The sequence below is a fragment of the Aspergillus sclerotioniger genome (assembly GCF_003184525.1).
Source record: "Aspergillus sclerotioniger CBS 115572 chromosome Unknown BO94scaffold_28, whole genome shotgun sequence".
Taxonomy (NCBI): Eukaryota; Fungi; Ascomycota; class Eurotiomycetes; order Eurotiales; family Aspergillaceae; genus Aspergillus; species Aspergillus sclerotioniger.
The window spans coordinates 249,693-276,678 of NW_020291018.1; the positions used below are offsets into that span (position 1 = coordinate 249,693).

At 51.3% G+C, this 26,986-nt stretch overlaps 11 protein-coding genes across 11 annotated transcripts; 6 read left to right on the forward strand and 5 right to left on the reverse strand.

The window, feature by feature from the left end:
- Positions 1 to 264: 264 nt before the first annotated feature.
- On the reverse strand, positions 265 to 1,598 carry BO94DRAFT_605339 (alpha/beta hydrolase family protein; the record flags this gene model as incomplete). Its single annotated transcript, XM_025616484.1, has 1 exon — positions 265 to 1,598. The coding sequence occupies exon 1, from the start codon at positions 1,570 to 1,572 to the stop codon at positions 265 to 267; it is 1,308 nt and encodes a 435-aa protein (XP_025464062.1). The 5' UTR covers positions 1,573 to 1,598.
- Positions 1,599 to 1,993: 395 nt separating this feature from the next.
- On the reverse strand, positions 1,994 to 3,970 carry BO94DRAFT_605342 (flavin-containing monooxygenase; the record flags this gene model as incomplete). The annotated part of the gene is made up of 2 exons (XM_025616485.1): positions 1,994 to 3,498; positions 3,601 to 3,970. The coding sequence occupies 2 exons, from the start codon at positions 3,968 to 3,970 to the stop codon at positions 1,994 to 1,996; spliced, it is 1,875 nt and encodes a 624-aa protein (XP_025464063.1).
- Positions 3,971 to 5,326: 1,356 nt separating this feature from the next.
- On the forward strand, positions 5,327 to 6,474 carry BO94DRAFT_538463 (DUF3632 domain-containing protein). The gene is made up of 2 exons (XM_025612494.1): positions 5,327 to 5,856; positions 5,961 to 6,474. Exons 1-2 carry the CDS (start codon positions 5,439 to 5,441, stop codon positions 6,395 to 6,397), a joined length of 855 nt encoding a protein of 284 aa, XP_025464064.1. The 5' UTR covers positions 5,327 to 5,438; the 3' UTR covers positions 6,398 to 6,474.
- Positions 6,475 to 7,309: 835 nt separating this feature from the next.
- Positions 7,310 to 8,766, forward strand: BO94DRAFT_499411 (cellulase family protein). The gene is made up of 4 exons (XM_025609374.1): positions 7,310 to 7,735; positions 7,792 to 7,965; positions 8,009 to 8,576; positions 8,626 to 8,766. Exons 1-4 carry the CDS (start codon positions 7,328 to 7,330, stop codon positions 8,712 to 8,714), a joined length of 1,239 nt encoding a protein of 412 aa, XP_025464065.1. The 5' UTR covers positions 7,310 to 7,327; the 3' UTR covers positions 8,715 to 8,766.
- A 2,026-nt stretch (positions 8,767 to 10,792) lies between these two features.
- BO94DRAFT_538465 (phosphatase PAP2 family protein) lies at positions 10,793 to 12,888 on the reverse strand. Its single transcript, XM_025612495.1, has 3 exons — positions 12,350 to 12,888; positions 11,720 to 12,291; positions 10,793 to 11,669 (listed from the first exon to the last, which is right to left on the reverse strand). The coding sequence occupies exons 1-3, from the start codon at positions 12,422 to 12,424 to the stop codon at positions 11,063 to 11,065; spliced, it is 1,254 nt and encodes a 417-aa protein (XP_025464066.1). The 5' UTR covers positions 12,425 to 12,888; the 3' UTR covers positions 10,793 to 11,062.
- A 2,223-nt stretch (positions 12,889 to 15,111) lies between these two features.
- Positions 15,112 to 16,188, forward strand: BO94DRAFT_568495 (mitochondrial carrier; the record flags this gene model as incomplete). The annotated part of the gene is made up of 2 exons (XM_025614682.1): positions 15,112 to 15,227; positions 15,711 to 16,188. The coding sequence occupies 2 exons, from the start codon at positions 15,112 to 15,114 to the stop codon at positions 16,186 to 16,188; spliced, it is 594 nt and encodes a 197-aa protein (XP_025464067.1).
- Positions 16,189 to 16,692: 504 nt separating this feature from the next.
- BO94DRAFT_523826 (aromatic-amino-acid aminotransferase) lies at positions 16,693 to 18,161 on the reverse strand (the record flags this gene model as incomplete). Its single annotated transcript, XM_025610231.1, has 5 exons — positions 17,844 to 18,161; positions 17,310 to 17,793; positions 17,014 to 17,256; positions 16,855 to 16,944; positions 16,693 to 16,802 (listed from the first exon to the last, which is right to left on the reverse strand). The coding sequence occupies exons 1-5, from the start codon at positions 18,150 to 18,152 to the stop codon at positions 16,693 to 16,695; spliced, it is 1,236 nt and encodes a 411-aa protein (XP_025464068.1). The 5' UTR covers positions 18,153 to 18,161.
- A 560-nt stretch (positions 18,162 to 18,721) lies between these two features.
- BO94DRAFT_499417 (YoaK family protein) lies at positions 18,722 to 20,037 on the reverse strand. The gene has a single exon (XM_025609375.1). It carries the CDS (start codon positions 19,707 to 19,709, stop codon positions 18,891 to 18,893), a length of 819 nt encoding a protein of 272 aa, XP_025464069.1. The 5' UTR covers positions 19,710 to 20,037; the 3' UTR covers positions 18,722 to 18,890.
- Positions 20,038 to 20,230: 193 nt separating this feature from the next.
- Positions 20,231 to 22,041, forward strand: BO94DRAFT_523831 (oxalate decarboxylase OxdC). Its single transcript, XM_025610232.1, has 3 exons — positions 20,231 to 20,645; positions 20,707 to 21,046; positions 21,097 to 22,041. The coding sequence occupies exons 1-3, from the start codon at positions 20,265 to 20,267 to the stop codon at positions 21,750 to 21,752; spliced, it is 1,377 nt and encodes a 458-aa protein (XP_025464070.1). The 5' UTR covers positions 20,231 to 20,264; the 3' UTR covers positions 21,753 to 22,041.
- A 304-nt stretch (positions 22,042 to 22,345) lies between these two features.
- Positions 22,346 to 23,875, forward strand: BO94DRAFT_538468 (DUF500 and UBA/TS-N domain protein). The gene has a single exon (XM_025612496.1). The coding sequence runs from the start codon at positions 22,513 to 22,515 to the stop codon at positions 23,806 to 23,808; it is 1,296 nt and encodes a 431-aa protein (XP_025464071.1). The 5' UTR covers positions 22,346 to 22,512; the 3' UTR covers positions 23,809 to 23,875.
- Positions 23,876 to 24,244: 369 nt separating this feature from the next.
- BO94DRAFT_577868 (kinase-like protein) lies at positions 24,245 to 25,738 on the forward strand (the record flags this gene model as incomplete). The annotated part of the gene is made up of 4 exons (XM_025615190.1): positions 24,245 to 24,336; positions 24,398 to 24,448; positions 24,598 to 24,834; positions 24,887 to 25,738. The coding sequence occupies exons 3-4, from the start codon at positions 24,682 to 24,684 to the stop codon at positions 25,736 to 25,738; spliced, it is 1,005 nt and encodes a 334-aa protein (XP_025464072.1). The 5' UTR covers positions 24,245 to 24,336; positions 24,398 to 24,448; positions 24,598 to 24,681.
- Between the last annotated feature and the right edge of the window lie 1,248 nt (positions 25,739 to 26,986).

A 26,986-nucleotide genomic window follows, 5' to 3' on the forward strand; every position in this document is an offset into this window, starting at 1 on the left:
AATTGTATACTGTTTCCTACGTACTGTTTCCTTTATTTTCCGGTCTTCTTCCCCTTCTCCTATTTACATCATTTCATTTACAGTAATTGCGTTGTGCATAGAATGTCACTTTCACATGTCGTACTTCTATTCTCGAGGTGACAAAGAGAACTTATACTCATAGAGATACGTAGGTATATGTAAGGTACCACTACCTGATCAAAATCTCGACTTGAGTGGACAGAGATACTAAAGAAGAAATAGACACAGACATAAACAGATCGGTTACTCTACCGTCCCCTCCAGCCTCTCCCTCATAATCCCCAACTTCTCATCAAGAAAGGAGAAGGTATACTCATTGCTCAGAGCAAAAGCCCCAATCTTGGCCTGCAAGGCGCCATCCGCGGGCGTCTCCGCCAACCAAAGCCTCCTATCCGCCTCGGGCAAATGCTGCAATCCTTTCCACACCATCATGGTATGACTGGCCACATCCAGATAGAGCGAATCCGTGGCCCCCGACACCATTGTCGGACACTTCACTCGCTCCAGAAACCCCCCAGACTCGCCATCACCCTTGAGGGTGAATTTCTTCATCTGCAGCAAAATATCCGTTGGGCGGTCCAGCTGCCAAAATGCACCGGCCAGAGATACCTCCCATTTCAACTGAAACGAGCGGCGGGCGGCGAAATTGATCATCGAGTCCACCGTCGCATTGGACACCCAGCCATCTATCCAGGCTTTCATGAACGTGCCTGATACATGCTGAGTGCCGAAATCCCACATGTCATGCACCGGGTCCATGGCCACGCAGACCTTGATGCGAGGATCCGAAGCCACCCGTAAGGCGAAGTAGCCTCCCAACGCAGACCCAGACACCGCGATGCGGTCCAGGTCCAGGTCCAGGTCCGGACGCAAGGAGACAAAGTGTGCCAGATAGTCGAGGACATGACGGGTGACGTATTCCCAGTCCGGGCGTAGAACAAGCCCATGTTTCCTCAACGCCATCCCTTGACCTGGCCCGTCGAACGTGAGACAAGCATACCCCATCTCGGAAGCCGCACAGGGATTCAAGAAATACAGTTCCTCCTGGGTTGAATCCGCCCCACCACAGTTAATCAATAGGGGAATCGTCTGTCCGGGGAGTCGTTTCGATGCCCGAGGCAAATAGAGATAGCCCTGAAGATGCACCCCGCCTGGGTAGGGGATGTGCAGGAACTCGACGGGGGCGTCGGCGAGCTTGACGCCACGTTTGAATAGCGCGATGGCCCTTTCGGCAATTTCCAGCCCGCGTGGGTCCTGCTGGGAGGGCGTCTCGCCGATAAACATGTATCCGCTGGCACGGGTGTAGTTGGACGCTCGGAGAAAGGCGCGTTTCGCTAGTTCACGGTTCCCCGTCTGAAGGCAGCGTAGGCCTGTCGCTTCGGCCCGGTCGGCCTGCGCTTTCCAGGCTTTGTTCCATGACTCGGCGTCGCCTTCCTGGATACTACCAACTGCTTCGAGCACCTCGCAGATATCGGCACCGCCGTTGGGCGCAGTGCCTAGGATGCGGATGACTTCGAAGTCGAGCCAGGTGGACTGGAAGAACTTGTGCATGTCGAGGGAGCTTATGTGAGGCGTTTGTTGATTCGACGGACGGGCGATGCTTGTTTCAGTCCCAAGCTGATCTGATATCACTTTCTTTGCTGTAGAGGGCTGATCGGGGAAGCCGAAGTATTCGGCCTTGGCGTTCGGCCACGACTCCGATTGGCTGTGGTCAGTTCGGAGGTGATGTATTCTAGGGCATTTGTTCACCTTTCCAATCACTCCTTTCGTCAGGAAATATCCCGTTTTGCTCTGTTGTCTTACAGGATTACACTTACTTGTCTATATGAAAGGTGATAATATTATCCAGATAAGGAGCGGCTCCTTTCTCACCTCGTAATCAGGTCCTCGTTCTCCTATATTACACTACGTAGCAGTAGGGCATTCCCACATGCGAATGTCTATTCATATCGTATTAGTCAAAGAAATATCCCTATCGTCGCTCCATCCCCTTCATTGACCCCTCTTGTCTCCACTCCTTCAGCACCTTTTCCCATGATAAGATTCCCTGTGGATACACTCCCCATCGCGCAGGAATCTCCTCTGGTTTGCCCTCCTTATTGTAATACCCTGGCGGACAGGTCTGGGCAAATTCCAACCGCCTTTCTCTCCCCACTTCTATCTGCTTGCCCCATTCCTCCTCCGCTTCCTCAGTAGGCTCGATGATTCGGAATGCCTGTGTTTGGAGACATGTGCGCACCACCTCGGCGATATGTTCTCCCGCGATGTAGATATTGTGGAGCTGGTTGGCCGTCACGCCGGCCTGCGCTGGACCAATGTTGAAGAGATTGGGGAAATCACGAATATGAATGCCGAATAGTGTCGACGGTCCACCTCCAGGATTGCCCTCCCACTTTTCGTCCAAAGTCTGGCCTTTGGACCCGATGAGTTGAATGCCCGTCCGGCGGTAGAAGTTCGATCCTACTTCGAATTCGAATCCCGTGGAATAGATCAGGAGGTCGACAGGATATTCCTGGCCATTTGCCACCACCCCCGTGGCTGTCAAATGCGACACTCCTTGCCCATTCGTATCAATCAACTCCACATTGGGCAGATTGAATGCCGACAGATACTCGTTGTTGAAGGCCGGTCGCTTGCACATGAATGCATACCACGGTTTCAATTTCTCCGCCGTCGCCTTGTCCTGCACGGTCTCCTCCACCACCTTCCGTAGCCTTTCCATCAACCGGAAATCCAACAGTCGATACACCTCCCCGATCTTCTCCGGGTGTGCCTTCACATCCACTCCCATCCGCGTAGCCTCGGCATGGATCTCCCTTATCGTCAACGCATCCAACCCCTCCACCGCCGAACATTCCACATCGTCGAGGATCTCTCCCTGCAGAATACCGGCGAAAAGATCCATCTGCGCGCGTTGCCAACCCGGTGACAGCGAAGCAATGATATCTGGATCCGGCGGCCGCGTGTGCCGCAAAGATACCGACGAAGGCGTTCGCTGAAAGACGTACAGTTTCTTTGCATCTTGGGCGAGTTTCGGCACGAGCTGCACGCCCGACGACCCCGTTCCAATAATTCCCACCGTCTTGGTAGCCAGTTTGATCATTTTCCCCGTGGCATCACCTCCCGTGATATGGTAGTTCCAGCGACCGCTATGAAAATGGTCCTGTTGAAAATCCTCGATCCCCTTCAGTCCCGGCAGTTTGGGTTTATGCAAGGTGCCCGTGGCAAGGACGACGAACCGGGACTTCAGATGATCCCCGTGGTTGGTCTCCGTATGCCATTGACCCAATTGCTCGTCCCATCGTATGGTTCTGATTTCCGTTTGCAGATGGGCCCTCGAAGCCAGATTCCATCGCTCGACGATGCGCGCAACATGGGCGCGAATTTCCGGCCCGTACGAGAATCGATCTTTGGGAATGTACCCCGTTTCTTCAAGAAAGGGGAGATATAGCAGCGATTCGACGTCGCAGGTGACGCCTAGGTCCATCGGTCAGTGCATGTCGTTTGCTTCGTCTATTGGCGCTACGGGTCGAATACGGCGGCGGTGTAGCCCTAACAAACAAGAGATGTAGCACATACCAGGATACTGATTCCAATACCAGGTACCTCCAAAATCTGCCCCCTTCTCGATGATCAGAAAATCCTCCACGCCCTGCTTGCACAGATTGACCGCCGTTACTAACCCCCCGTATCCCCCGCCCACAATCAGCACGGTCGTTTCGGAGTCAATCCTATCACGGGTCAATGACGGCGCCCCGATGTCCGTCTGGAAGGGACGATAAATGCCCTCTGTCTCGTGGAATTGGGCGACTCCATCGGCCCGGAGGCGTTTTGCTCGCTCTTCCTCGTACTTGGAGGATAGGGTGTCCGTCTGAAGAGCCTGAGCCTCTGCCTGGAGCGGATCTCGGGGTCGCTGGAAAAAGGAGAGGACGCTGAAGAAGGAGCCCATGTCGCCTTTTCCTGCTGTGCCTGGGGTTTGCTTTTTTCTGGTGAGCTAGCGGGCAGCAGCCAACTAATATTCTGTCCCTCTGTAATAACACCGGCCGTGCAATATTCTATATTCGATCAGTATAGTAAGTCGTTCGGCCACCGTATCGGACCGCTCGGACGTCCGAAATAGATGATCGGCCACTCCGACTGGCCCATTGGTGGAACGGGTCTACATGAGGCTCAATTGTCGCCGATTGTATCGTTTGAGGTTTAGTTTCTTTTTTCGGTCTCTCCCTTTCAGGTCTCGGCTACGCTATTCCGTACATAATTGTTGTAATCAGCTCGCATATCGTCCCTTTCATACAGCTAGCGTTTGTCGCTAGGGTGAAGACATCAATCGGAGATTCCAGAGTACTCATTTAATTCAAGTTAAAAACGTGCTATTCCCTTATAATCTTGGCGCCACTCTCGCCGTTGTTCACGAACCCATTGGAAGAGCTGGATGCCTTTACAAATAATCACGGTTGACTCTTTACTATGCACTTCAGGACCTGGAAGGGCCAGAGAGGCGCTAACGAGGAGGGCAACGAGGAAGGCTTGATGAGGACCATGCTGATCTAGAAGAGGTTTGCTCTGGTCTTGGAGAGACAGAAACTGTTGATAGGCTGGTGTTGAAGGTCTGAACACGATAATTTGACCAATATATAGGGCATCATTCCGATTCTGGCTGTGCCCAAGTGTAACTGAGGCATATTCTGCGACCAACTGCTCTTACAAGTCTGGGGCCGTATATCAAGGATCACCTTCCACGGGTCATTCCATGGCAGCCTTGTTTGATATTCGGCCCCAAAACGATTTCAGGACCCCCAAGCTGACAACTGTGTAACCGACCAAAAAGACATTTTCCCAGCCAGGCCATCCCATACTGGGGTATCTGACAATGGTTCCAATCCTGCTCGCTTCGCTGAAAACACATCAATTCCGATTGTGTGACCTGTCTTCAAAGATGCGGATGATTCCTTCATTCCATGGGAATAGTCCGACCTCAGCTTTTCATGCTTCGTCTCTTATATAAGAAGCCGGGTGGCCTATTCTTTCTTTGTGCCTGATGGCTCACCTCATTCGAGCCTGTGATCGCATGTGATCGATCAATATATTGGTCGTTGATTGTCCCTCTTCTGATTATCGCGGGTGGTCGGACATTGGAACAGGGTCTGGAGATCACATTGGGGGCTGAACTGAACGAGGCCAAACACGCAGCTCACCAACAAAGGCTAAAGGAGGTACCAACACCATTGACAGGCCGGTTGCAAATCTCCCGTAAGCTTGACCATCCTGTGCCTTTGTTGACACATGTAGCGCCACGCCCCCACCTGTCAGCCTTGCCGCCAGCTGACTTGGGAGCCCTGGCAAGCAAACCCTTTTCTTCCCCTTCCAACTTCCCTCTCCGTCCCCCATCCATCTCTGTCGCCATCCACCCCGACACCATGGCGACCGATCCTAACCCCTTGAACCTCGATGCGCAAATCCACCCTCTGGCGCATGCCCGTGAGCATGTCCTCTTCGATCTGTTAGCCCGATACCTGCCCGCCGACTCCCCGATCACGGCCGCACAAGCCGCCCGCGAAATCAACGCGCACTTCCCCTACTTCCAGCCACGATATGACCCTACCCTCCCTCACCAAGAATCCGGTCAAGACTTTTGTTTCAACTTCTGGGAGCTCGCGTTCCGTCTTCCTCCCCAACTGGATTACCGGGAGGAACCCATGCAACGGTTTCTCGCCCTCCGGGATGCATTGAGCGAACTGCCCCCTGTGATTCTCAAAGACGGCGACGAATTCGATGGTCGGTCGGCATGGAATCCCCCTTTCTATTTTCACATGATGCTTATCGAGCGCTTGAATCGTAAGTCAAACACTATCCCTTCTCATGCCGTTGGTTGTGTCTTGATTTCGCCTTCGCTCCACAGCCAAGCCGTCGGACCAGCCAGCTAGTTAACACTGCCACAGAGATCGGCAACCCCGAAGAAGTAGGCGACAAATGGGATATACGCTGGCGAAACATGAACGGGTTCTTAGCTCACCTGACCAACTCCGGAAAAAGATCCTATCTCGGTAATGCACTTACGACGATTCGAATGGGTCTGGAAGAGAATCCACGGAAGGCACAACCAAAGAATATCACGTACAATTGCCGAGCTCCGGCTGCTGCTATTTGGTTTATCCTATGTGCGCCCAAAATCTATGCTGGGTGCCGGGAGGGGATATCGAGTGGGAGGCCTAGTATGAGTCTGTGGACTGGGGAGTCGGGATTGAATCTTCCACGATGGGAATTTTGGTTGGAGAGGCTCGAGACTCTAAAGGGCCATTCGGTAACCACGCAGGAGACGAAGGATATGTGTCAGGCTGCGATTGAGGCGATGAATCGTTGCACGGTGGATGGTTGATTGGTGGTCATCCAGATCTAAATGTGTTTTCGAGGTTTCGTAGCATAATTATTTAGAAGATTGAATTGACAGCTGGCTAAGTATCTGAATGAATAAGTAGACCTCATAGCTCATCCTGGTGGTGCTCTCGGATCTTTTGAAGTCCACCTTTGTTAACTATGTGGTGCAATTGTTGATATGCGAGGCCATGTTCATACATCTTAGTATCAACTGAGCATATCAACTCGCCTCATCCTGAAGTTGCAATAATAAGAAATCTTACGGGCATTGACTTCCTCAGCCTTTTCAGTTCAGCTGCCGTGGTGGGCAGACCATCGGTTAATTTCCCCATCGGCCCATCGTCAGGGCGGGGCGTGCATGGACCCTATCTAGCTGACAGCACCCCCTCTGCAGAGGGGAAGATCAGCAGACGCGATTCCACCGGAGAGAAATCTTCTTCAATGACCTCATTCTTCTTCCAATTATCCGATCTGCAGGTTAGCCCGTTCCTGAACAAACCCAATTCTCTGATTCCATCCACCAGATAAGCGCAAGCATGTGAAACACCACAGCAACCACCCAATCGAGAACCCCATACCCATAGGCGGATAATTTCCCCGCATCATCATCATCACCCCCGCCAGTCGGTTATATTACGACGCGTGTTCGTCAGCCCACACAATGCCTGTGCCTGTTTACCCCGCCTGAAGAACCGGACTATCCGGGGCGGTCCACGAATCGCCACCAACAGCAGCGGAATTGGCTTTTCATATGCTTTCTCATTGGCGATGCATCCAGGAACAAACCTTGATCATGCGCTCATTCACAGGGGTCGGGGCTATGCTGCATGTCACCTCCGATAAGAGGAGCATTGCACGAAAAGCTATAAGAGCACCTGCAGAACCCTCGCCATCGCAACACTCAACCCTAAACCACACCGCAGCAAACAAAATGCACATCCGCAACGGCATACACCTACTAGGCCTCCTGGCCCCTACTCTTGCTAGAGCAATAACTTCCTCCCCCCTCTCCACCTCCGGCCGATGGATCGTCGACTCGGACGGCAACAACGTGACCTATGTAGGGGCGAACTGGCCCGGCGCCGAAGTAGCCATGATCCCCGAGGGTCTACAGTACCAATCGATCGAGTATATTGTCGGCAAGTTGAAGGATCTAGGGATGAATGTGATTCGACTCACGTTTGCAATTGAGATGATCGATGATATTTATGAGACAGGGGCGGATGTACCGATCAAGACGTCGTTGATTAATGCGTTAGGAGACACGAATGGGACGAAGATTTATGAGGATATTGTGGGGAATAATCCGCAGTTTGGGGAGAATACAACCCGACTTGAGGTATGTCTTTGATGGAGGTGTTGATGTTGATTGGGTTGTGATACTAAGGAAGACAGGTCTACGATGCTGTCGCTACGGAGTGCTATAACCAGGGCATCTATGTGCATTTGGATAACCATGTTTCCAAAGCGTCGTGGTGCTGTTCGACTACCGATGGTAATGCTTGGTTTGGGGATACTTACTTTAATGTTTCAAATTGGCATCGAGGGTGGAAATATATGGCTGAGCATGTATGCATTCCTCCTCATTCCCAATCTCTTACTTACAAAACAGGTGAAATCACTCCCCGCGGTGAAAAGCATCGGGATGCGCAACGAACTCCGCAGTCCTGACGACGACACCACCCTCGCCGACGACAGCTACAACTGGGACAACTGGTACACGAACATGGTTGAGAACGCGAAGCAAGTGCACGAGGTGAACTCCGATCTGCTCCTCTTCTTCTCTGGCCTCAACTACGACACCACACTATCCCCGATCCCCACAGCCTCTAACCTAGGTAACGACACCTACTTCAAGAAATCCGATTTCACCTTCTCCGATAAGATTGTCCTCGAGCTCCACAACTACGATTCCTCCGCTACTAGCTGCAGTAGTCTCTCCTCGAGCTTACTAACAGATGGATTCAACGCCCTAGAGACAGACGACTCCAGCATTGTCAATGTTTTGCCCGTGGTAATGACGGAATTTGGCTACGAGCAGGATAATACCACCTATACGGAGGTATATCCGAGTTGTTTGAGGAAATGGTTGCCCAGTGTGCATGCCGGGTGGATGATCTGGGTGCTCTCGGGAAGTTATTATATCCGCCAGGGAATCCAGGATTATGATGAGACTTGGGGTAGGTGATCCTTTTTGTCATCAAGTGGCATGGTACTGACAATATCCAGGTCTACTGGATCACACATGGTCCGATTGGCGATCCAGCGAAGCCATCGAGAACGGCATCATCCCAATGGTAGAGGCTAGCTTGGGCTGACGTATCAATAATCCACGTGGGTTTATATATAGCTCGAGCAGCATATAAGACTGTCAAGAACAAGAGAATCAATGATCCATATCCAATCTAAAGAAACTTTCCTCTACAGAATGCGTCACTGCCTGGTGAGATAAAAAAACAACCATCCAAAAGCCACATCTAAGCAGAAACGAAAAACCAAGTCCTAGCCTGCGGACAATCTTCAGCCGTCCACAGTCCAAAACATTGCGAGACGCCTTCGTAAGCATCACGCAACACATTCTTTCAGGTATATAGTCAAGACATCCTGCATATCAATTACTCAACAATACATTCGAACAGCTAACACGAACCCAAAACCCATAATCAATAAGAACCCTTAGAGCCGGCGATATCCCACAGCAAGACCTAACTTACACTTACTCAGCGCTAATACCAAAAAAAAAAAGTGCCACCCTAAACAACCATCCCAACCAAACACCAACCACCCCCAACTCAAGACATAATAATCCCCCACATACCAGCAACAATCGCAACCGACTTCCCAACCACAACCCCACAAAACAAAAAACACAGTATAAATACCATAAAGTTCTCACCATTCAACCATTCCCATCGTCCATCCTTCTGTGCTTGTTTTACTCGTTCGACGAGAATCCGCTCGTGTGTATCCATGTGGTTGTGCATGATGGAATTTACCACGGATAGGAACATTTTCTCCAAGGATGGTTGGAAGTCTTCGGGGCGTTCTTCGTGTGGATGGGGGCTTGGTTTGGTGCGCTGGTGGTGGTTGGTTAGTGGGGTGGGGTGGGTTGATATTGGGGATGGGAGGATGGACTTGCGCTTAGATAGGCATCTTCGTATGAGGGGGGTGGGTTGGAAGACATGGTTTGTTTTTTCTTGAGGGGGCTGGGCTTTTTGAGGTTCGGGGTGGGATGGTTGTGGATTAAGATATGGAGGGAGAGATTGTTATATGGTGATGATAGCGGTGGTCTTCTGTCTTTAGGATGTCTGGTGAGGATATTTCCAATAACTGGGAGAGAAGATGTTGATGGTTGTTGAGATTTAAACCACCTTGTGACGACATTGTTTCTGGGTGGTGGTATTCATTATGACGAGATTTAGACAACGGCCACGGTGTAGATCTCACTGCCGCAGTCTCTCTGCCTTGCGCTTGGAATGAATTTGGTTCCATACCTAATAGAATCATATACCTACAGTCTAGTCTAGTCAAACCCATACCTATTCTGCTTCTAACCAGTAGACCGCAGATCTCAAACTTGAACGGTCCCTCCCTTGGTAGACAGTGGCTTGCTCGGATTCCCAAGCCGGAAGAGAAAGGTTAGTAATGATATAGAGAGTGGTCATGGTAGTATTAGCTTAGTGGGCTTTTTAGGGGTAAATGGAATTCGAATTGATTTGAGATAGATACTACACTACCCAATGGCCCGAGGGTTACTTCTCATGGCCTCAGGCACATATGAAACCTTCAGGTATATAACAGGACCTGGCCTCAGGGATCGTTAACGCAGCGAATGTTCTCCAATCTCCGAAGTATATAGACCCTTCACGTATGCGTAGAAAAAAAACAACTCACTTATTTCTTCTAAATAAAAAACCTAGAAATCTTCAGCATGGTTAAAGTGGGCTGTTTTCGATGGGGGATACTATATATCTCTCGCACACAGCACCCTTCCCTCCCTAACAATCCACACCAACATATCAGACCGAAGACAAACAATAACACTGGCAGATTCTGCAGCCACTCTACTGTGTATATTATGACAACCATCTAAAACATGATCTCCATGAAAGGATTTAGCACCGGCTCTATGCAAGTTAAGCACCGCTGAGTAAGAAGTACCTCGGCGACGACATCTCCGATGACCCACACGCTAACCCATCGCAGCCTAGTGGGTATCTGTCGGACACGGGATGTCGGAGCAATTGTTGCCGACCCCGATGGAAGCAGAGAACGGAACCAGGACCTCCGAGATGGAATCCGGAAATGAGCGATGTGGGACTGGGTGATTGTGGCTGGATGTGGCTGGCTGGACTGGAAAGACATTTATCAGGGGTGAAGAATTGGTATTACGTGAATCACTGATTGTATACTACTGCGTCAGGAGTGGATGATCGTATATATTCTATATGTCATTACATCGCATACTTGGCGTCCAGCGCATAGCACCCAACAAACCCGAGCGTGGTAGCAGACCAAGATGAGGATAGCTGGACTGATGTACATGGCTGTTCAGATTCCATTCGGAATGACGCCGTGCAACAACTCTGTCATCCATGCCAAGGTCGTAGATGCTGATAATAACGCAAACCAGCGAGATCTCGATTAGTGTATTATCGGTTATAGCCTATAGTGGACGGTATTCAACACCCTCACGGTCATCGTCTTGAGGCAAGCCTCGGCGGTTCCCGGTCGTGGGGATGGGCTTCTCCAGCCGCAACAGCCACAGCAGCATGTCCTCCAAGGGCAGCAGAACCATCCAGATCCCGTTGCAGAAGAAAGAAAAGGTGACAGAAAAGGTAGCAACCGTAGCATCCATCCAATAGTGGTTGGCGGTGGCGACAATCACAGCCAAAACCAATAGTGGATAGATGAAGCCCAGGATGAAAAAGACAATGTCCTTCAGAGTCGTGCGGGTGCTGCGCTTTCCGAAAAGGCGGTGAAGAACACCGGAGTGGTAGAAGAATGTGCTGCCGATGCAGAACGCGTAGGTGAAGTGCAAGCTGGGCATGGCGGCCAGCTGGTTCACCATTTTTCCTCCCACCCAGACACTCTCGGCGTGCTCCTGACGCACAGTGTCGTGGAAACCGTAAGATTCGGGCAGAAGACGCGGAGGCATCAGGGGCCAGAAGCAGAAGATGATAAATGCCATGAAGTTGCCGAGGGTCATGGTGCGACGGACAATGGCAAAGGTCTCAAAGTCGGGGGCGGAAAAGTACCACCAGGAGAGAAAACTACAGTCAGGTCAGCCGAAATTCCACGTTCATGACACCGCTAAACTCACGCGACGGTTCCCGGGATGTGGACGAGGGAATAGATTCGGTTGAAGAAGGTCATCCATCCTGGATGGCCGTTGACAAAGAAAGCCTGGAAATCGGCCTCCTGAATAGGAAAGAAGATGCTGAAAAACGAGTCATGTTCCACCTTTAAAAGTCCAATGGCATGATCCTGGGCGAGCTGGACGACGTCGCTACCGGCGGGAGAAAGCGATTGCGCAATGGCTTTGGTGCACGAATAGAACAAATAGTTCATAACCCAGTAGAACATCTCGACCAAGAAGGGGAACTTCTGCAGGATCCGACTGTGGAAATGACGAGCAAAACGAGACGAGTTCGGTGTCTCGACCGTGTACCACAGGCATTTGCGATACTTCGGGGGATGTGGGTTGGCGGGCGGTTGAGCCCGGGCCTGGTCATCGCTTTCTCTCTCCGAGTATGGGTCGAAGGGATCGGCCTCCTCGTCTTTCACATACAACGGGTGTGACGACCCAAGATCCCGGTTGTTATTTTTGCCGAAGATGCTGAAATCTCTGCGACGGTTGAAGTATAAGGAGCTGAGCATGATGCTCACGACTATCTGAAGAGAAAGTTAGGTCAACGAAGATGTCGCATGGGCAGTAGAAAGAATTACTCACGATCGGCTCAGCCCATGAGTGGGAAGCGAACTGGGGCTTCCCCAGATCGACAGTGTTGTTGGTAGTCGACGCCATGGCTGACGTGCGATAATGGGGCGACGGGACGACGCTTTAAATAAGATCGCAGATCGGAGCTACCAGGACGAACGAGCAAGCATGAGCGATGGATGTTACAAACGGTGGGACGGATCAAGCGAGGGGTATAAGCAGCTCCGTCGGTGTCGCGTGTTTGCCCCTATCCGATGGATTCCAGCCTGAAACTATAGATGCCGGGATGTGATGTATGATTATAAGTAAATGCCGAAAGATAAGCTGACACCGATGCCAAAATGCTGGATAATGCTGAGATTAATGGTATGTACAACGGGGGGCCACACGGGAGACGGGATTCATGGGCGACTGACAACCGGGGGAATGAAACGGAAGAAGAGAGGATCCGGGATCAAGGAGGAAGAAGAGGATGAATAGGGGGTAGGGGATGTGAAAGAAAAGAACAGCACTCGGAGAAGAAGCAGAACACGCCAAAAGACGTCGTCAGCCCAGCAGCGGCGCGGAGGAAGAAGAAAGAATGGGGAGCCAAACGGGCTGGTGGCCGTGGAAACTGCGACTAACACTAACTGGGGCCGCGTCCACCTCAGGCAAGGAATAATGCCACCTTTCCTTTTCCGGGAACGACCAACCAAAAGGGTGGCTCCTTATTGGCTGGACCCCTGGTCGCGGCCGTTAGTGCAACCCGTGACTGGCTGCGATACGCGATGGCCGTCTTGGGCACCGCCTCCACCTCCGCCCCTCTCGATCTACGAATACGAGCCTTTCGGCCCTTACGCGACTGAGGCTTACCACCGCTACGTTGGGTATCGGACACGGATACGGACCGGAGGATAGTGCCGTAGCGATGAAACAGCAATGTCACACCCGTCAGTTTGGCATGCGGATGTCGATGGCATGCGACTCCCTCCCTTGGTAGTCGGAAGGGCTGAACGGGTCCAAGGCACCGCCGTCACAGGCATTTAAAGTCCCCTGTCGTCTCAAATAATAGTCGATGTGCTGTGGATCAGATAACCCACAAAATGCCAAGTAGATCCTGCTGGAAGCTGAAGATGAGGTAAGCCCGCCCACGCTTCTGTTTAGGAATGATATTCTTGTTCTCACAAATTGTTGGTTATTAAGTTGATCCACTCTGAATTTGATGAGTGTGTCCATGATCGCTTCGGACTCACCCCTTGTAGGCAACTTGTAAGGGACTCCCGATCGGGAAGCCCATGCGAGGCTAGGCAAACCCTGGCAGAAACACGCTAGCCACATACAGGATGGGGCATCTTTTAATAACCATTGCTTGTCGGAATCCCTGATCAGTAATCGCTCATCCGTGGTTGACGACGTGGCACGCCTGGTGGGTCAGCAATTGCCTTCCCTTGGCATGAACTTACTTGGGGAGAAACAAAGGGATGTGGTACTCCGTACCTAGATACTAGAGAAATCTCAACACGGGACGAAATTAGGTCGATGGAACAGCCCTGCTTGGCGCACCCTGTTGATCATGCCAAGTATCGATCCACGGGACTGAAAAATATGATATCACGTGATAGTGTTGGGATCCGTTCCGCTTCCATAACTGAATAGGCTACTTCTGATTGGCCATTCTGGTGAAAAAGTGGTGACACTTTACCACGGAGATTTTCCGAACACTAGTTGCGAGCCAGCAAATAGTCCGGACTAGTTGACACAATAGTCGATGCATTTATGCTTATTCTGCACTCCAAAGTTGGATTTGTGTCCCGCGATGAAGAACAGGTGTTAGGGGCAGCCAGTATGATCTTATTCCGAAAGTGACACGAACATGGCTGTGCTTGTTGTGCATGTGGCTGGGTTGCACGATGCTCCATCTCGATCATGGCAGCCTGTGCATCCAGCTGAGCTTATGGCAGGGATCATGCTTGTTAGCTGGTTCTGGTAATTTCCCCCGCCGCTATCTTGTCAGCATGGAGTATGTCTTTTCCGGAGGCCGAAGCGCTACGGCGCGTGATAAGATCCGCGATCAAGAGACAGATCTGGTTGGATGAAACATGGATAATCTTACGGTCCGAAAAGGATACCTAGACTGGACTTAGTGAGATTAATCGAAGCTAAGATCTTAGGTGAATCCTGGCTGACGGTTGTTTGACACTAGCTCCATAATAATTACAGCAAAACCCCGATAAGTCGTGGGGAGAACGGTTTGGACAATCGCAGTGCAGTTATCTCCACGGGGATATAAACAAAGTCGATCCCGCATGGGACAGCTTAATTCAACCGCCACTCGGAAACAGCCATTACTTGAAGGGGGTGGAGATCTGTTCATATCGACAGTAAATGCAGGAACATATTTGTCACCGAGAGGAAATAAGACGAAGTCAAAACCTCCACTTGCAAAACCCAGCTTTCTGACAAGTTTGCCTTGGTGAGCAGAGCGATGTAATCGCCACAACATATGCCTTTCCAACTAACACTCGAGGCAAGATAGAAAGAGAACATGAAGCCAGCGGCTAACATCACCCCAAACGAACGAATAAGCTATACAAGTGGGCCACGATGCAGCCACGCGGGCCGAGCCCATCGGGGAGAAATGCCGAGGTGTGATCAAGTCGGGCTGAAGGTCCGACGACGATTGACGATCTTCCAGCACAACTATAGACAGATAACGATATCTAGATTCCCCCTTTTTAGAATGTCTTAAGCTATGGCGGGTCGCAGTAAGGTAGAATCAACTCCCACACATTAATATGGCGTCCAGTGCCGAGAGCTTCACGCCTGTACATACAGCACCGGGATGGAAACAGAACGTAAAGGATCTCGTGGCAGGGGCGGCGGGCGGAGTCGCCCAAGTGGTGATCGGTAGGTGTTCGCTTTATTTTGAGGGGCTATATTGATTAGGATCTCTGACTAGGACAGCCGTTTGGTAAGTCTCAACAAGCTAGATACTAGGTCACGATCATTCTAAGTGCTTGATACAACAGACCTCGTCAAAGTCCGCCTTCAAACCCAAGGAGGGAGTGCGCTCTCTTCAACCCAACAAATCTGGCAAAGAGAAGGGCCATTGGCATTCTACAAGGTCCGCCAGCACCCACCACCCCACTGTCCCCCATACTAACCCTTACCAGGGCTCGCTCGTCCCCCTCCTCGGCGTCGGAGCATGCGTAAGTACCGCCTCAAATCCAACTCTCCCATCTCCATAATTACCTCTCACACTCCAACCCACAGGTCAGCATCCAATTCAGCGCCTTCCACTTCTTCCAGCACCACCTCACACCCCCTAACCCCACTCCCTCCCCTCTCTCCCCCAAACCTACCTCTCCGGCGCCCTCGCCGGCCTAACCAACAGCATCCTCTCCGGACCCATCGAACACATCCGCATCCGCCTCCAAACCCAACCCAAACCCCTCTACACCGGTCCCTTACACTGCGCCCTCACCCTCCTCCACCAAGGCGGCCTCCCCGCCCTCTACCGCGGCCAAACCGCCACCCTCCTCCGCGAAGGCCACGGCATCGGGGTCTGGTTCGCCACCTACGAGGGATGCCTTTCCCTCGCGGCCAAACAACAATCCCTGACAAGGGAAACATTACCTACATGGGAGATTGCGGTTTGTGGGGCGCTAGCGGGTGAGATGTTATGGTTGTTGAGCCATCCGTTTGATGTTGTGAAGAGTAGGATGCAGAGTGATGGGTTTGGGCATGACAGGAGGTGGGGGTCGTTTCGGGGGGCGGTGAGTGGGATGCTGAGGGATGGAGGTATGTGGAGGGGGTTGGGGACGGCGTTGTGTAGGGCGGGGCCGGTTTCGGGGGGGACGTTTGTTGTGTGAGTTTCTCCCTTGTTTTTACTTCTTTCTGGGTGTGTGGAAGGTAGGCGGGTTGAGTGCTGATTTTATTTGTAGGGTTGAGATGGTGAGGAGGGTGCTTGGGTAGGTTGTTGAGTGTTGAGAGGGGAGGAGGGGGGATGTAGGCAGTCGTACAACCGTCAACAAGCAAGTTGGGTTCTAAGAAAAATACGATATCGCAATTAGATAATGACAAATGACGGTGGTTCACATATTAAATGATATATGAACTATGGTATGGTTTTAATTTAGCTGGATTTGATCAACCTCTTCGTACCTTCGCAGCATTCAATAGAACATGGCTCTCTGGTTTTATACTCGTATTGACAATCAAACCCACACGTAGATGACTTATTAGAAAATGACTTGATTCAACCAAATCCATTAGAGCCGTAGGATAATTTATTATCTAGAAGTCATGTCTGTTTTAATTTATAATTAAGCTTCAATGCCATGACTCCACAGAACGATAATCTGCTATGCACTATCCTACCCCCTCAAACACTCCGCAATCGACCTCCCAACATACTCCACATTTCCCTCATTCAACCCCGCAATAGACACGCGAGAATTACCTGCCATGTAGATATGATAGTCCTCTGAAGATACCATTAGTAACCCATCCCAAGAACCACACCTGGACTCCCTTACCTTTCAACCTCAATACAACATCACTCTCAAGACCCAAGAACCCAAACATCCCTGATTGGCGGATGAGATGGTCCCAGTTTCCTGGTACACCTATATAAAACTATTATCAGCAGATAGAGGCAGAAAGAAAGAGCTAAAGAAGTATGGAACGAAACTCACCGTGCTTGATCAAAGCATCATACAAAGCCACCCGCATATCCCGAATCCGTCCACTCATCGTCTCCAGATCCTTATACCAAAGATCCTTCAACTCCGGGCTAGAAAGTATCGTCGCTGCAATCTTCGCCCCATAAGCCGGCGGATTCGAGACCTCAGCCCGCTGAAGCATCTCAAGGGTAGATTGCGTATTCATCGCTGTTTCCTCCGTACGGGTAACCAAAAACAGGCATCCCGTCCTCTCACCTACACCCCATCAGCCATAATTTCCAGTAATCGACATTATGAGAAGGGCTTACCATATAACCCCATATTCTTCGCAAACGACAAACAAACACCCACCTCTAACCCCAACTCATCCGCAAAATACCTAATCGCAAAGGCATCTTCATCCACGTTTCCTGAATTAAACCCCAAATAGGCTGCATCGAAGAGGGGGAATAATCCCCTCTCTTTAATGATGTGCCCAAGTTCCTTCCATTGAGATTTACTAGGATCGCACCCGGTCGGGTTATGTGCACAGGCATGCAGAATAACCACCGAGCCCGGGTCCGCGTTCCTCAGAGCAGAGTAGTACGATTCGATATCGAGGGATCTAAGCACGGGGTCGTAGTAGGTAAATGACTCGCAGACGAATCCCAGAGAAGAGAAGACTTGGTGGTGATTGGACCATGTTGGACTGGGGATGTAGATCTTGGGTAGGAGTGGGGAGCGACAGCTTCGGAGGAGAAGGCCGGCTGTGTGCAGGGAGCCGGTGCCGGAGAGGGCTTGGCAGGTCGAGACCTGGTTGTGTGAGTCGGTTGGGGATTTTATGGAGGGGAGGGTGTAGGTACTCTGGACTGGATTCTTTCGTAGAGATCAGGTCCTAAAGCCATGCGAGTGGCATTGTCGCGGAAGGATTGAAGACCTAGGATGGGGAGGTACTCGTGGTTTAAACCCTGGGTGAGGAGGATTTCCCGACTTTTCTGCACGGAGGGGAGGACCCATGGTTGGCCGTTTTTGTCGCGGTAGGTGCCTTGTCCGAGATTGACCTTTTCCGGGGATGGGTCGAGGTTGTATTCTGCTGTCAGGGCGAAGATGGAATCGGGGGGGATGTATCTGGTTGCTTTGAAGAAGGAGGGGGGCGTTTCGGTGGAAGTCATGGTGGTTGTTATTTAGGGTGTAGATGAGATTGATTATGTTGGAATGGATAGGTAGAGATTGTAGTTGGTCGATGTGATTGTACATTTGTTATTTGCAGCATTCTATCATTTAAACACTGTAAACTGGATATCTCGGTCGTGTGCACCGAAGGTTCGGATTCTTGGCCGAACATCACCTCCGCTACGATAGATAGCCCATGGAAGTGTCCCGAGCGATAAAGCAGCAAGATAGAGCTTCCTTATCTCGGGTTATCGCGGGTGGGTCGTATTCGAGGTCCGGATGAGGTGTTGTGCGGGGAATGAGGGGTTAACCTTCTCTTAAGTTAAGAGGGGAACGCCAAACTCAATATCTCCAAATAATGGAAGCCTGGTGAATGGACAAAATGCCGCAACGCTTTCGGTCAGAATGTGGGGTGCGTGGCCAGAGTTTCTAGTGCTTAACCGATCTCAATCCGCGCTAAGGCGTCCCGTGGACGAGCACAGCAGGGATCGCGGAATCTTACACCTATGGGCAATGTGGCCAAAGTTTGAAGTGTAGGAAATATCCATCAATCATCAATAAACAATCACACATTCATTTCAAAAACTTTCGAGGTCTATCGATGACTCGATGAGTCACTGTATTTGTAGCAATCATCAGACACTGTTGCCTCGACACTATATATAGCAACACCTAGCCATGCACCCCAGGCACTATCTCTAGTGTCGAATAAGATCGATCCTATAACAGGCTACTGTCTACTCATCATCATCCTTGCCCTTCCACCACAGCCATGCAACTGCAATAAGCCCCTTGAAAAACACGGCTGTCCACAACGCTCCCGGCAAACCAACCTCGCTCTTGGCCCATACACCTCCCAGCAACGTTCCAAGCAACAACCCCAGAACCGCTCCAGCCCGTCTCCACTCATCAGGATCCTTCACCACGCTGGGGGATATGAGGGCCGGGTTCGAGAACAAATCACAGTAGATGCTAGTAAGCACGACGCTGGTCAAGCTACTAAACTTCAACACCCGGCTGGTAACCGCCTGTCCGCTACCCTGGAACGAGACCAGCGCCAACGGAACAGCAATTTTCCACGACAACAGGTCGTTTTTCCCAGTCTGATGCACGGTGACAATACTAGCTGCAATGGTGACACAAATCATCTGCAGTGTGAATGACAGCGCCAGAGCGGATCGTTGCCGTGGGGTGCGGAAGAGGCGGTGAAACAAAGCGAAGAAAAAGGAGCCGATGCAGAAACTGCTGATCGAGATGAGCGATTTCAGCCAGCGTTGAGTGTCGTCCATCCCCGCCAGGCCTAGCCCCAAATACACCGTGTTGCCGGTCTGCATGCTCACAAACGACCCCCAGATGAAGACAGCAGAGCTGTCCAACAGACCAGTAATCACATAGCAGAAAATGAGGAGAAGGTCGGCCCTGTGGGGGTCGATTTCCGTGCGGAGATGGTGCCGCAGTCGACCCAGGGGGGAGGATTTCGATCCATGTCGGGGTCCCAGGAGGGGGTCGCTCTCCTGGGCGGGAAATTGCTGGTAGTGTGTGTTGTCGCGCGCCATGGTGGTGGTTGGACGTGGATAAGGTGAGATGGTCTGTGTGGTGACCGGGGTGGGTTGGGGCAGGGAGGGCCAGGCAGCAGTTATCCTCGCAATATGCTGTGATAATAAGGGAGGCAAACCGCGACGACTAGCAGGACTTATAGTTTGGCCACGGATGGGACGGCAGAGGAGGTGGGAGTGATGAAAGAAATTGGGGATGTGGAGAAAGCATTGGGCTTCTCGACCGCGTCGTGCAGCGCCGCGTGACGTCGGCGGAGATCCAATGACGTGGACGCCCGGCCTTGTAGGGCTGAACGCTCCACCAATGCCTCCCCTTCTCCAAACAAGCATACCAAGCTTTGCCCGGCTCTATTTCGCGCAGATGGCTCCACTGTCTCTCCTGTTTTCTGACCTCGGGTACGACATCACTGGCTGTCGGAACAGTCGGATGATGACAATACCTCGAGAACAAGGAATCCTCGAGCCACCCCCCAGCCAGTGGTTATAAGTATGCCCCTTTCCATGGCTGACCATGGCTGAGAGAATAGGTTTGCAAGCTCTGAATCCATCGCAAGCATGCAGCTACCTCTGTCCTCTCAGCAGCTCCTGCTGACCTTCGCGACCGTGGCCGCCCTGGTCGGCTCAGGTCACAGTGGCCCAGTCCCAACTGAGGAATATCAGCAACTACTGCGAATCCCCGCCTCTTCTCCTTCATATTTCTTTCAAGACAAACCATTTACTCCAGATCATCGCGATCCTTATGACCACAAGGTGGATTCGATTGGAGATGGCCATGAGCCCTTGCCCTGGCGCATGGGTGACGGAGCCACTGTCATGGGGCCACGTAACAAGGACCGTGAGCGCCAGAACCCCGACATGGTCCGTCCTCCTAGCACCGACCATGGGAACATGGCCAACATGCGATGGAGCTTTGCAGACTCCCATGTCCGCATTGAGGTGAGTACTTCTACTGTCGTACGGCTAGAATATGCAGTGTGATGGCGCTGACACACTGCAGGAGGGAGGTTGGACACGCCAGACAACCGTGCGTGAACTCCCAACCAGCAAGGAGCTTGCTGGTGTCAACATGCGCCTAGATGAGGGGGTTATTCGTGAGTTACACTGGCACCGGGAAGCGGAATGGGCGTATGTGCTGGCCGGGCGCGTGCGAGTGACCGGCCTCGACCTCGAGGGCGGCAGCTTCATCGACGACCTGGAAGAAGGCGACCTGTGGTACTTTCCCTCAGGCCATCCGCATTCCCTTCAGGGTCTTGGTCCGAACGGTACCGAATTTCTGCTCATTTTTGACGATGGGGGGTTTTCTGAGGAGTCGACGTTCTTGTTGACTGACTGGATGGGTATGCCCTGCACTGAACGGATCTAGAGAATTGAACTAACTATGCAAAAGCACACACCCCCAAGTCTGTCCTGGCCGAGAACTTCCGCATGCGCCCGCAGACCTTCAAAAACATCCCGACCTCAGAGAAGTATATTTTCCAGGGGTCTGTTCCCGAGTCCATCGCCAAAGAGTTACCCCGCAACTTCAAGGCATCGAAGCAACGTTTCACACACAAGATGCTAGCGCAGGAGCCCGAGCACACCACTGGAGGAGACGTCCGTATCACCGACTCGTCCAACTTTCCCATCTCCAAGACAGTGGCGGCTGCCCATCTGACCATCCACCCTGGAGCCATCCGGGAGATGCACTGGCACCCCAATGCTGACGAGTGGTCCTACTTCAAGCGGGGTCGGGCGCGAGTGACTATTTTTGCTGCCGAGGGCACTGCTCGTACATTTGACTATGTTGCCGGTGACGTGGGCATCGTGCCCCGAAACATGGGCCATTTCATCGAGAACCTCAGCGACGACGAGGAGGTGGAGGTGCTGGAGATCTTCCGGTCGGACCGGTTCCGCGACTTTTCCTTATTCCAATGGATGGGCGAGACACCGCAGCGGATGGTGGCGGAGCATGTCTTTGCGGATGATCCGGATGCAGCGCGGGAGTTCTTGAAGAGTGTCGAGAGTGCGCAGAAGGATCCTATTCGGAGTCCATCTCACTCATGAGCTACATGTTATTGAGTGTTGTTGTATCGCATGTGTTATTGAGCGCGAATTGCCAGCGTGGATGTAATGTGGCATGCAGAGGATGCCGTGAGGATTAGCATAATTTAATTCTTGTTGCTTTCATCATATTGCTTTCATCATATCTGACCATTGTCCTTTCCTCATCAAGCATCCGAAGGGAAGCCGGATTTCCAGACTGGGGTAACCGGTATCGACGTCATTGCCGATCACGCCGTCGTTATCAGCGTATCGCCATCATCGATCGTCCCTATTGGACGACTGTTAGCTCCCAAAAATCGGACAAGCAACTGCATCAGAAGCAAACTCTACTTCGTACAGGGTACTCACATGGCGGAGAGCGATATAGTCCGCTGAAACCCGATTGTATTCCGATCCCCGAAGCACCAACTGGACTAACTTAAATGTGGCAGCCTGGGAATCCCTGGTGTGGCTGTTGCCTCCAACGCTAGCCTCCAAGCAGTAAGATTTCACGATTACGACGACTGCGAAGGCTGAGCCGGGCCGAGCGGGTCGGCGAGTCGCCAATGCCCCGCCCCAATTGTTGATGCCTTCGACTCCCCCACCGACGTCAGCCTTGCTGCGGACGGGCATTTTTCTTCGTTATCAAAACCGTACTCTCCGAATATTTAATTTGCAGATTCCATTATCTTTATCCAGAAATCCCCTACAGTATTATACGATAATACCTGCCCGCGACGCAGTACCACCCTCTTCCCGCATTCCCCCTTCACATCCCACCATGTCGCAACAACCACCTACCACCGCCGGCAGCAGCATGTGGGGGAAAACAAAAACCTACGGCAAAATGGGCTTCGATAAAGCCTGGGGTGCACTCGACAAACTCGGTGGCCCCGTCAACCGTCTCAGTAACAAACTCGGTTCCGAAGCCTTCTGGCCCATGACCCTCGACAAAGAAAGCGAGAAAGTTGCTCGCATTCTTCGCAGTTTCTGCAAGGATGGCGTGTACGTTGATGAGACCGCCACGGAGGCTCCTCCCCCACCCGACGAGAAGAACGGAGCGAAGCCGAAGATCGATAAGCCGCGCGGACAGCAAAAGGTGCTCAAGAAGATCCCCTCGGATGTGATTCGACAGGCAAAGGGATTGGTTATCTTTACGGCGATGAGAACCGGGCTATGGTTTAGTGGTGCTGGTGGCAGTGGGATTCTGATTTCGAGAATTCCGGAGACGGGGGAGTGGAGTGCTCCGTCGGGGATTCTGTTGCATACCGCTGGGTTGGGGTTCTTGGTTGGTGCCGATATTTATGACTGTGTTATGGTCATCAACACCTATGAGGCTTTGGAGGCTTTCACCAAGATCCGAGTCACCCTGGGTAGCGAGGTCACTGTCGCTGCGGGACCGGTTGGCATGGGTGGTGTCTTGGAGTCGGAGGTGCACAAGCGACGGGCGCCCATCTGGTCCTATGTCAAGAGTCGCGGTTTCTATGCAGGTGTGCAGATTGACGGATCAATTGTCATTGAGCGGACAGATGAGAATGAGAGGTTCTATGGCCGCAAGATTCCTGCTAAAGAGATCATAGCCGGTCAGGCGCGGACTAACAACCCGTCCGTGCGCATGTTGACGCACACCATCCATTCCGCGCAGGGAGATGCGAACTTCGATCAAGCTCCCGCTGGTGTGCAGATGCCGACGGGCCCAAGTCCTAGCGATTATGCTCCTGAAGATCTTCAGCACACTCCCATGGTGCAGACTGGGGCGGCCCCGCCGGAGGGCGCGCAATATCAGCAGCACCAGCAATACCCTCCCCTGGGTGGCCACTATCAACAATTTCAGCAATACTCCCCAGCTCCAAGTGCTCAGCCTCAACAATATCAGCAATATAATCCGGGTCCAGCTGGCCAGCCACAGGAATATCATCAGGGCCAAGGGGTTCAATCTCAACCTCCGCAGCATAACCCGGCAGCAGCTGGTCAATATCAGCAACCTCAGCAATACCCGGCTCCAGGGGGTCAACACCCACAATCCCAGCAATACGATCAGGGGTCAGGTGCTGCAGACTCATATTATAGACAGTGATATCATTGTTGTAACGGCATAACTTGACATGAAAATATAACTTAAACAAATGAATAATCAAATCCACACTCTCTTTTTTACTAGTAATTATTGTCTGCTGACACCTTGAGCGATCCCGACCGTTTACGGTCGGACATGCAGTACTTAGTCTACCATCAAGGTCTACTAGTCGCCTGCAGGTATCTTTGAGTCGAGTGTCCGATTTCCGTCAGTTACAATTCTGGATATCTTTAAGAATTCCTAGAGGGATTGGAGATTTACATACATACTTGGATTAATGGATCTTTGGCGGTGGTGCTGAGACTACCCGGGGATTCACAGGCCTGAGGCACTAATCCCGCATCGCTGAGACTGGATGGAGATGGAGGCGAAAAGGCGGATCTCCCACTCCGCAGTGTGAGCAAATCACTGCCTCTGCGGGGAGCTCCACCTCCACAGAGCCTATGGGCTAATGAACGGGATTTCCCCAAATCCGTTGCCTCTGATCATACAGTTCTGAGGTGATAGTCTCGCATTGCTTGGAGAAAAGTACGGTTGCTAGTAAAGTTGACTCCATAATACTGCTGACGCTGACTACCCTACCTGGCAGGACACCACTGGCAGTGGTGCGTTAGCTTTAACTCGTAAATCCTCCCTCTCGGTATGAAGAGCCAGCCCATTCACACCGTTCGCCATGTCTGGATCTGGTCCATCTTACAATGGACCAGATCCTGGAGCGAGGTGGATCGCCGTGGGTGATTAGTCAGGTTAGCATCACATAACTAACTAATCGACCTCACTCGAACGAAGGTCAAGTTTCTTCCTAGCCCAGCTCAGTCGACAATTCCTCATTGACCTCGGCCCCATGCCTTGAATCCCAACGCAATCGTCATCATGTTTTTCTTCTCTAGAGTGCTCCCGATGGGGCCTTTGATTTGGCAGGCTGTTTTGGACATATGCAGACCGCGATTCTTGCCATTCCAACGCTTGATGCATGGATTGACTGCGACCGGTGGCCGTCTTCCTTATCACGACGAAGCCCATCCTGTAAGTCATGACTTGAGTCTGCAGTACGTTTTCCCCACTGACTTGTGTACAGCAGTCATCTTACACGGACACCCAACACCACGTAATTACCACCAAACATCGCCCCATCATCCAGCAATCGAACAATCAAAAGCTCATTATGATTGGTATCTTTGCCGAGGTCTATTTGGTGGATGGTACAATCATCCGAAAAGCACCTCGGAGTGGAAGTGAAGAGGATTTGCAACCGATTATCCGCGAGGCAACTATTTATAACCTTTTGGATGACCACCCTCGCATTGCCCAGTGCACCTCCCGAGGAAGGATGGACTACATTGACATCAAATACTATTCGCATGGTGATCTCGCCAGTTTCTGTCAGACAAATGAAGTTACCCCTGAACTAAAGTCAAAGTTGTTCCAACAACTGATAGAGGCAGTGGCGGTTATTCATTCCTATGACATTATTCATTCTGATCTTGCACTACGGCAGTTTTTTGTTGACAATGATTTTAACATACGCTTAGGCGATTTCAACTCGTCCCAGTATCCTGGACATCCCGCCCTTGGGTACGAAAAGGCGACGCACTGCTTGCCCAGGGATTACGAGCTGCCTAACACGGTACTATCCGATCTTTTTGCCCTGGGTTCCACCCTATACGAGCTTTTGACTGGCAAGCCTCCATACAGTAACCTGTACCCCGTGGAGTCTGAGGATACCGTTCGATCTGGTGATCCCGATGTCATACGTGCACGATTTCAGCGAGAACACCTTGCAAATCTTGAAGTTGAGCAACGGTACAAAAATCATGAATTTCCCGATGTATGTCACCTGTTCCGCGGTGATATTATATTAGGACTCTGGAATGGGAAGATTACTTCAGCAGCAGAAGCAGTCACGTTGTCCACACATAGCCCATATTAACGTTTAAATCTATCGGTCGTATTTTGATACCTTGCCACTTCTAACTAAACCATGTGCTCTTCAGGCTTGTGGGATGATTTGCCTCCGCCGTTGATCACTCATGTAATTTGATATCACAATGGCTATACTCCACGCGTTTATGGCAAAAGCAAACACGTATAAATCAAGGACAAAAAGTTGTTAAGTCACCCCCCAACAGATTCCCCTCTATGAGGTCCGAAGCGTAGATCAAAATCAATGCTGAAATATTTCCACGCCATGGAGAAGGAAGAAACCCCTGTTCGGCTGTGAGTGAATCTCATCGCTTTGCACAAACGTCACAATACCTACAGGGTCGACTCTGAATTGCCACTAGGCACTGGCCGCACCGCCACCCTTGGCCCAACCTGGCAAGTTTTTTTTTCTGACGGCTGGATCCGGCTTGTACAAATTTGTATCTGGGGCAGTCTTTGATAGTGCCTGTGGTGGGCCTTTCGCTGCACTCATCTGTAATTGTTTCAGTGGTGGTCACGCCGCCAACTATCCTCGTGGTTTGATATTCTGTGCACATTATGAAGTTATGACCGATGGTATCTTATACATAATCTGTCAGGGCATAGTGCCGATATGGCCAAACTCGGGGGGGTCTGATCCTGACATTTGTAATTGATAATGAGTTGAAAGGATCCTTGGGGTAGGTAAGTGTTATGGAAGATCGAGATGCGACGCTATCTATCCTTTTTCTTGAAAGGTCTGTGCGCTCACCGATCAATTCTCACCGATATTTGACTATCAGGGCTGGGGCCTAAGAACCTCGATAGCCGTCGAGGAGTAATTGTACTCCCAGCATCTCTGAAATCGCCAGGCGGGGTGAATGTCTGGATCAAATAATGCACGGCCCCACGTATGCATGTAGCGTGAGGGGTATTTGGAAAAGCACCTGATGATACTGTTGGCTCATACTGCTTATTGGCCAATGACGAGATCATTGGGGGGTCTGGATTCCCCTCTTTTTAGGCGACCACCCTGCGACTGATATCGATATGTCTTCCTTCGCGCGATTCGGATTAATCCATTGTACATAGTCTATAAATTCTCCATGATAATGACGATTGATGACAGTTTCTTCCACTATTTGAATTAGTATTGCTTTTCGAAGGATCCTGTGTTCTGGACTTGCAACTACCAGAACAGGCAATTTGCTCCATGTGTGATTCTCTAATTAGTGGTGGCTTGTAGAATCAGGTGACTGGGCGTATTATCGACAAA

Excerpts from the sequence above, each read along its gene's own strand:
- BO94DRAFT_538463 (XM_025612494.1), top strand. The coding sequence starts at position 5,439 with ATGGCGACCGATCCTAACCCCTTGAACCTCGATGCGCAAATCCACCCT. Across the intron at positions 5,857-5,960 it reads GCTTATCGAGCGCTTGAATC|AGATCGGCAACCCCGAAGAA; the intron begins GTAAGTCAAACA and ends ACACTGCCACAG.
- BO94DRAFT_499411 (XM_025609374.1), top strand. The coding sequence starts at position 7,328 with ATGCACATCCGCAACGGCATACACCTACTAGGCCTCCTGGCCCCTACT. Across the intron at positions 7,966-8,008 it reads GGAAATATATGGCTGAGCAT|GTGAAATCACTCCCCGCGGT; the intron begins GTATGCATTCCT and ends CTTACAAAACAG. Across the intron at positions 8,577-8,625 it reads GGATTATGATGAGACTTGGG|GTCTACTGGATCACACATGG; the intron begins GTAGGTGATCCT and ends GACAATATCCAG.
- BO94DRAFT_538465 (XM_025612495.1), bottom strand. The coding sequence starts at position 12,424 with ATGGCGTCGACTACCAACAACACTGTCGATCTGGGGAAGCCCCAGTTC. Across the intron at positions 12,292-12,349 it reads ACTCATGGGCTGAGCCGATC|ATAGTCGTGAGCATCATGCT; the intron begins GTGAGTAATTCT and ends CTTTCTCTTCAG. Across the intron at positions 11,670-11,719 it reads CACATCCCGGGAACCGTCGC|TTTTCTCTCCTGGTGGTACT; the intron begins GTGAGTTTAGCG and ends ACCTGACTGTAG.
- BO94DRAFT_499417 (XM_025609375.1), bottom strand. The coding sequence starts at position 19,709 with ATGGCGCGCGACAACACACACTACCAGCAATTTCCCGCCCAGGAGAGC.
- BO94DRAFT_523831 (XM_025610232.1), top strand. The coding sequence starts at position 20,265 with ATGCAGCTACCTCTGTCCTCTCAGCAGCTCCTGCTGACCTTCGCGACC. Across the intron at positions 20,646-20,706 it reads ACTCCCATGTCCGCATTGAG|GAGGGAGGTTGGACACGCCA; the intron begins GTGAGTACTTCT and ends GACACACTGCAG. Across the intron at positions 21,047-21,096 it reads CTTGTTGACTGACTGGATGG|CACACACCCCCAAGTCTGTC; the intron begins GTATGCCCTGCA and ends ACTATGCAAAAG.
- BO94DRAFT_538468 (XM_025612496.1), top strand. The coding sequence starts at position 22,513 with ATGTCGCAACAACCACCTACCACCGCCGGCAGCAGCATGTGGGGGAAA.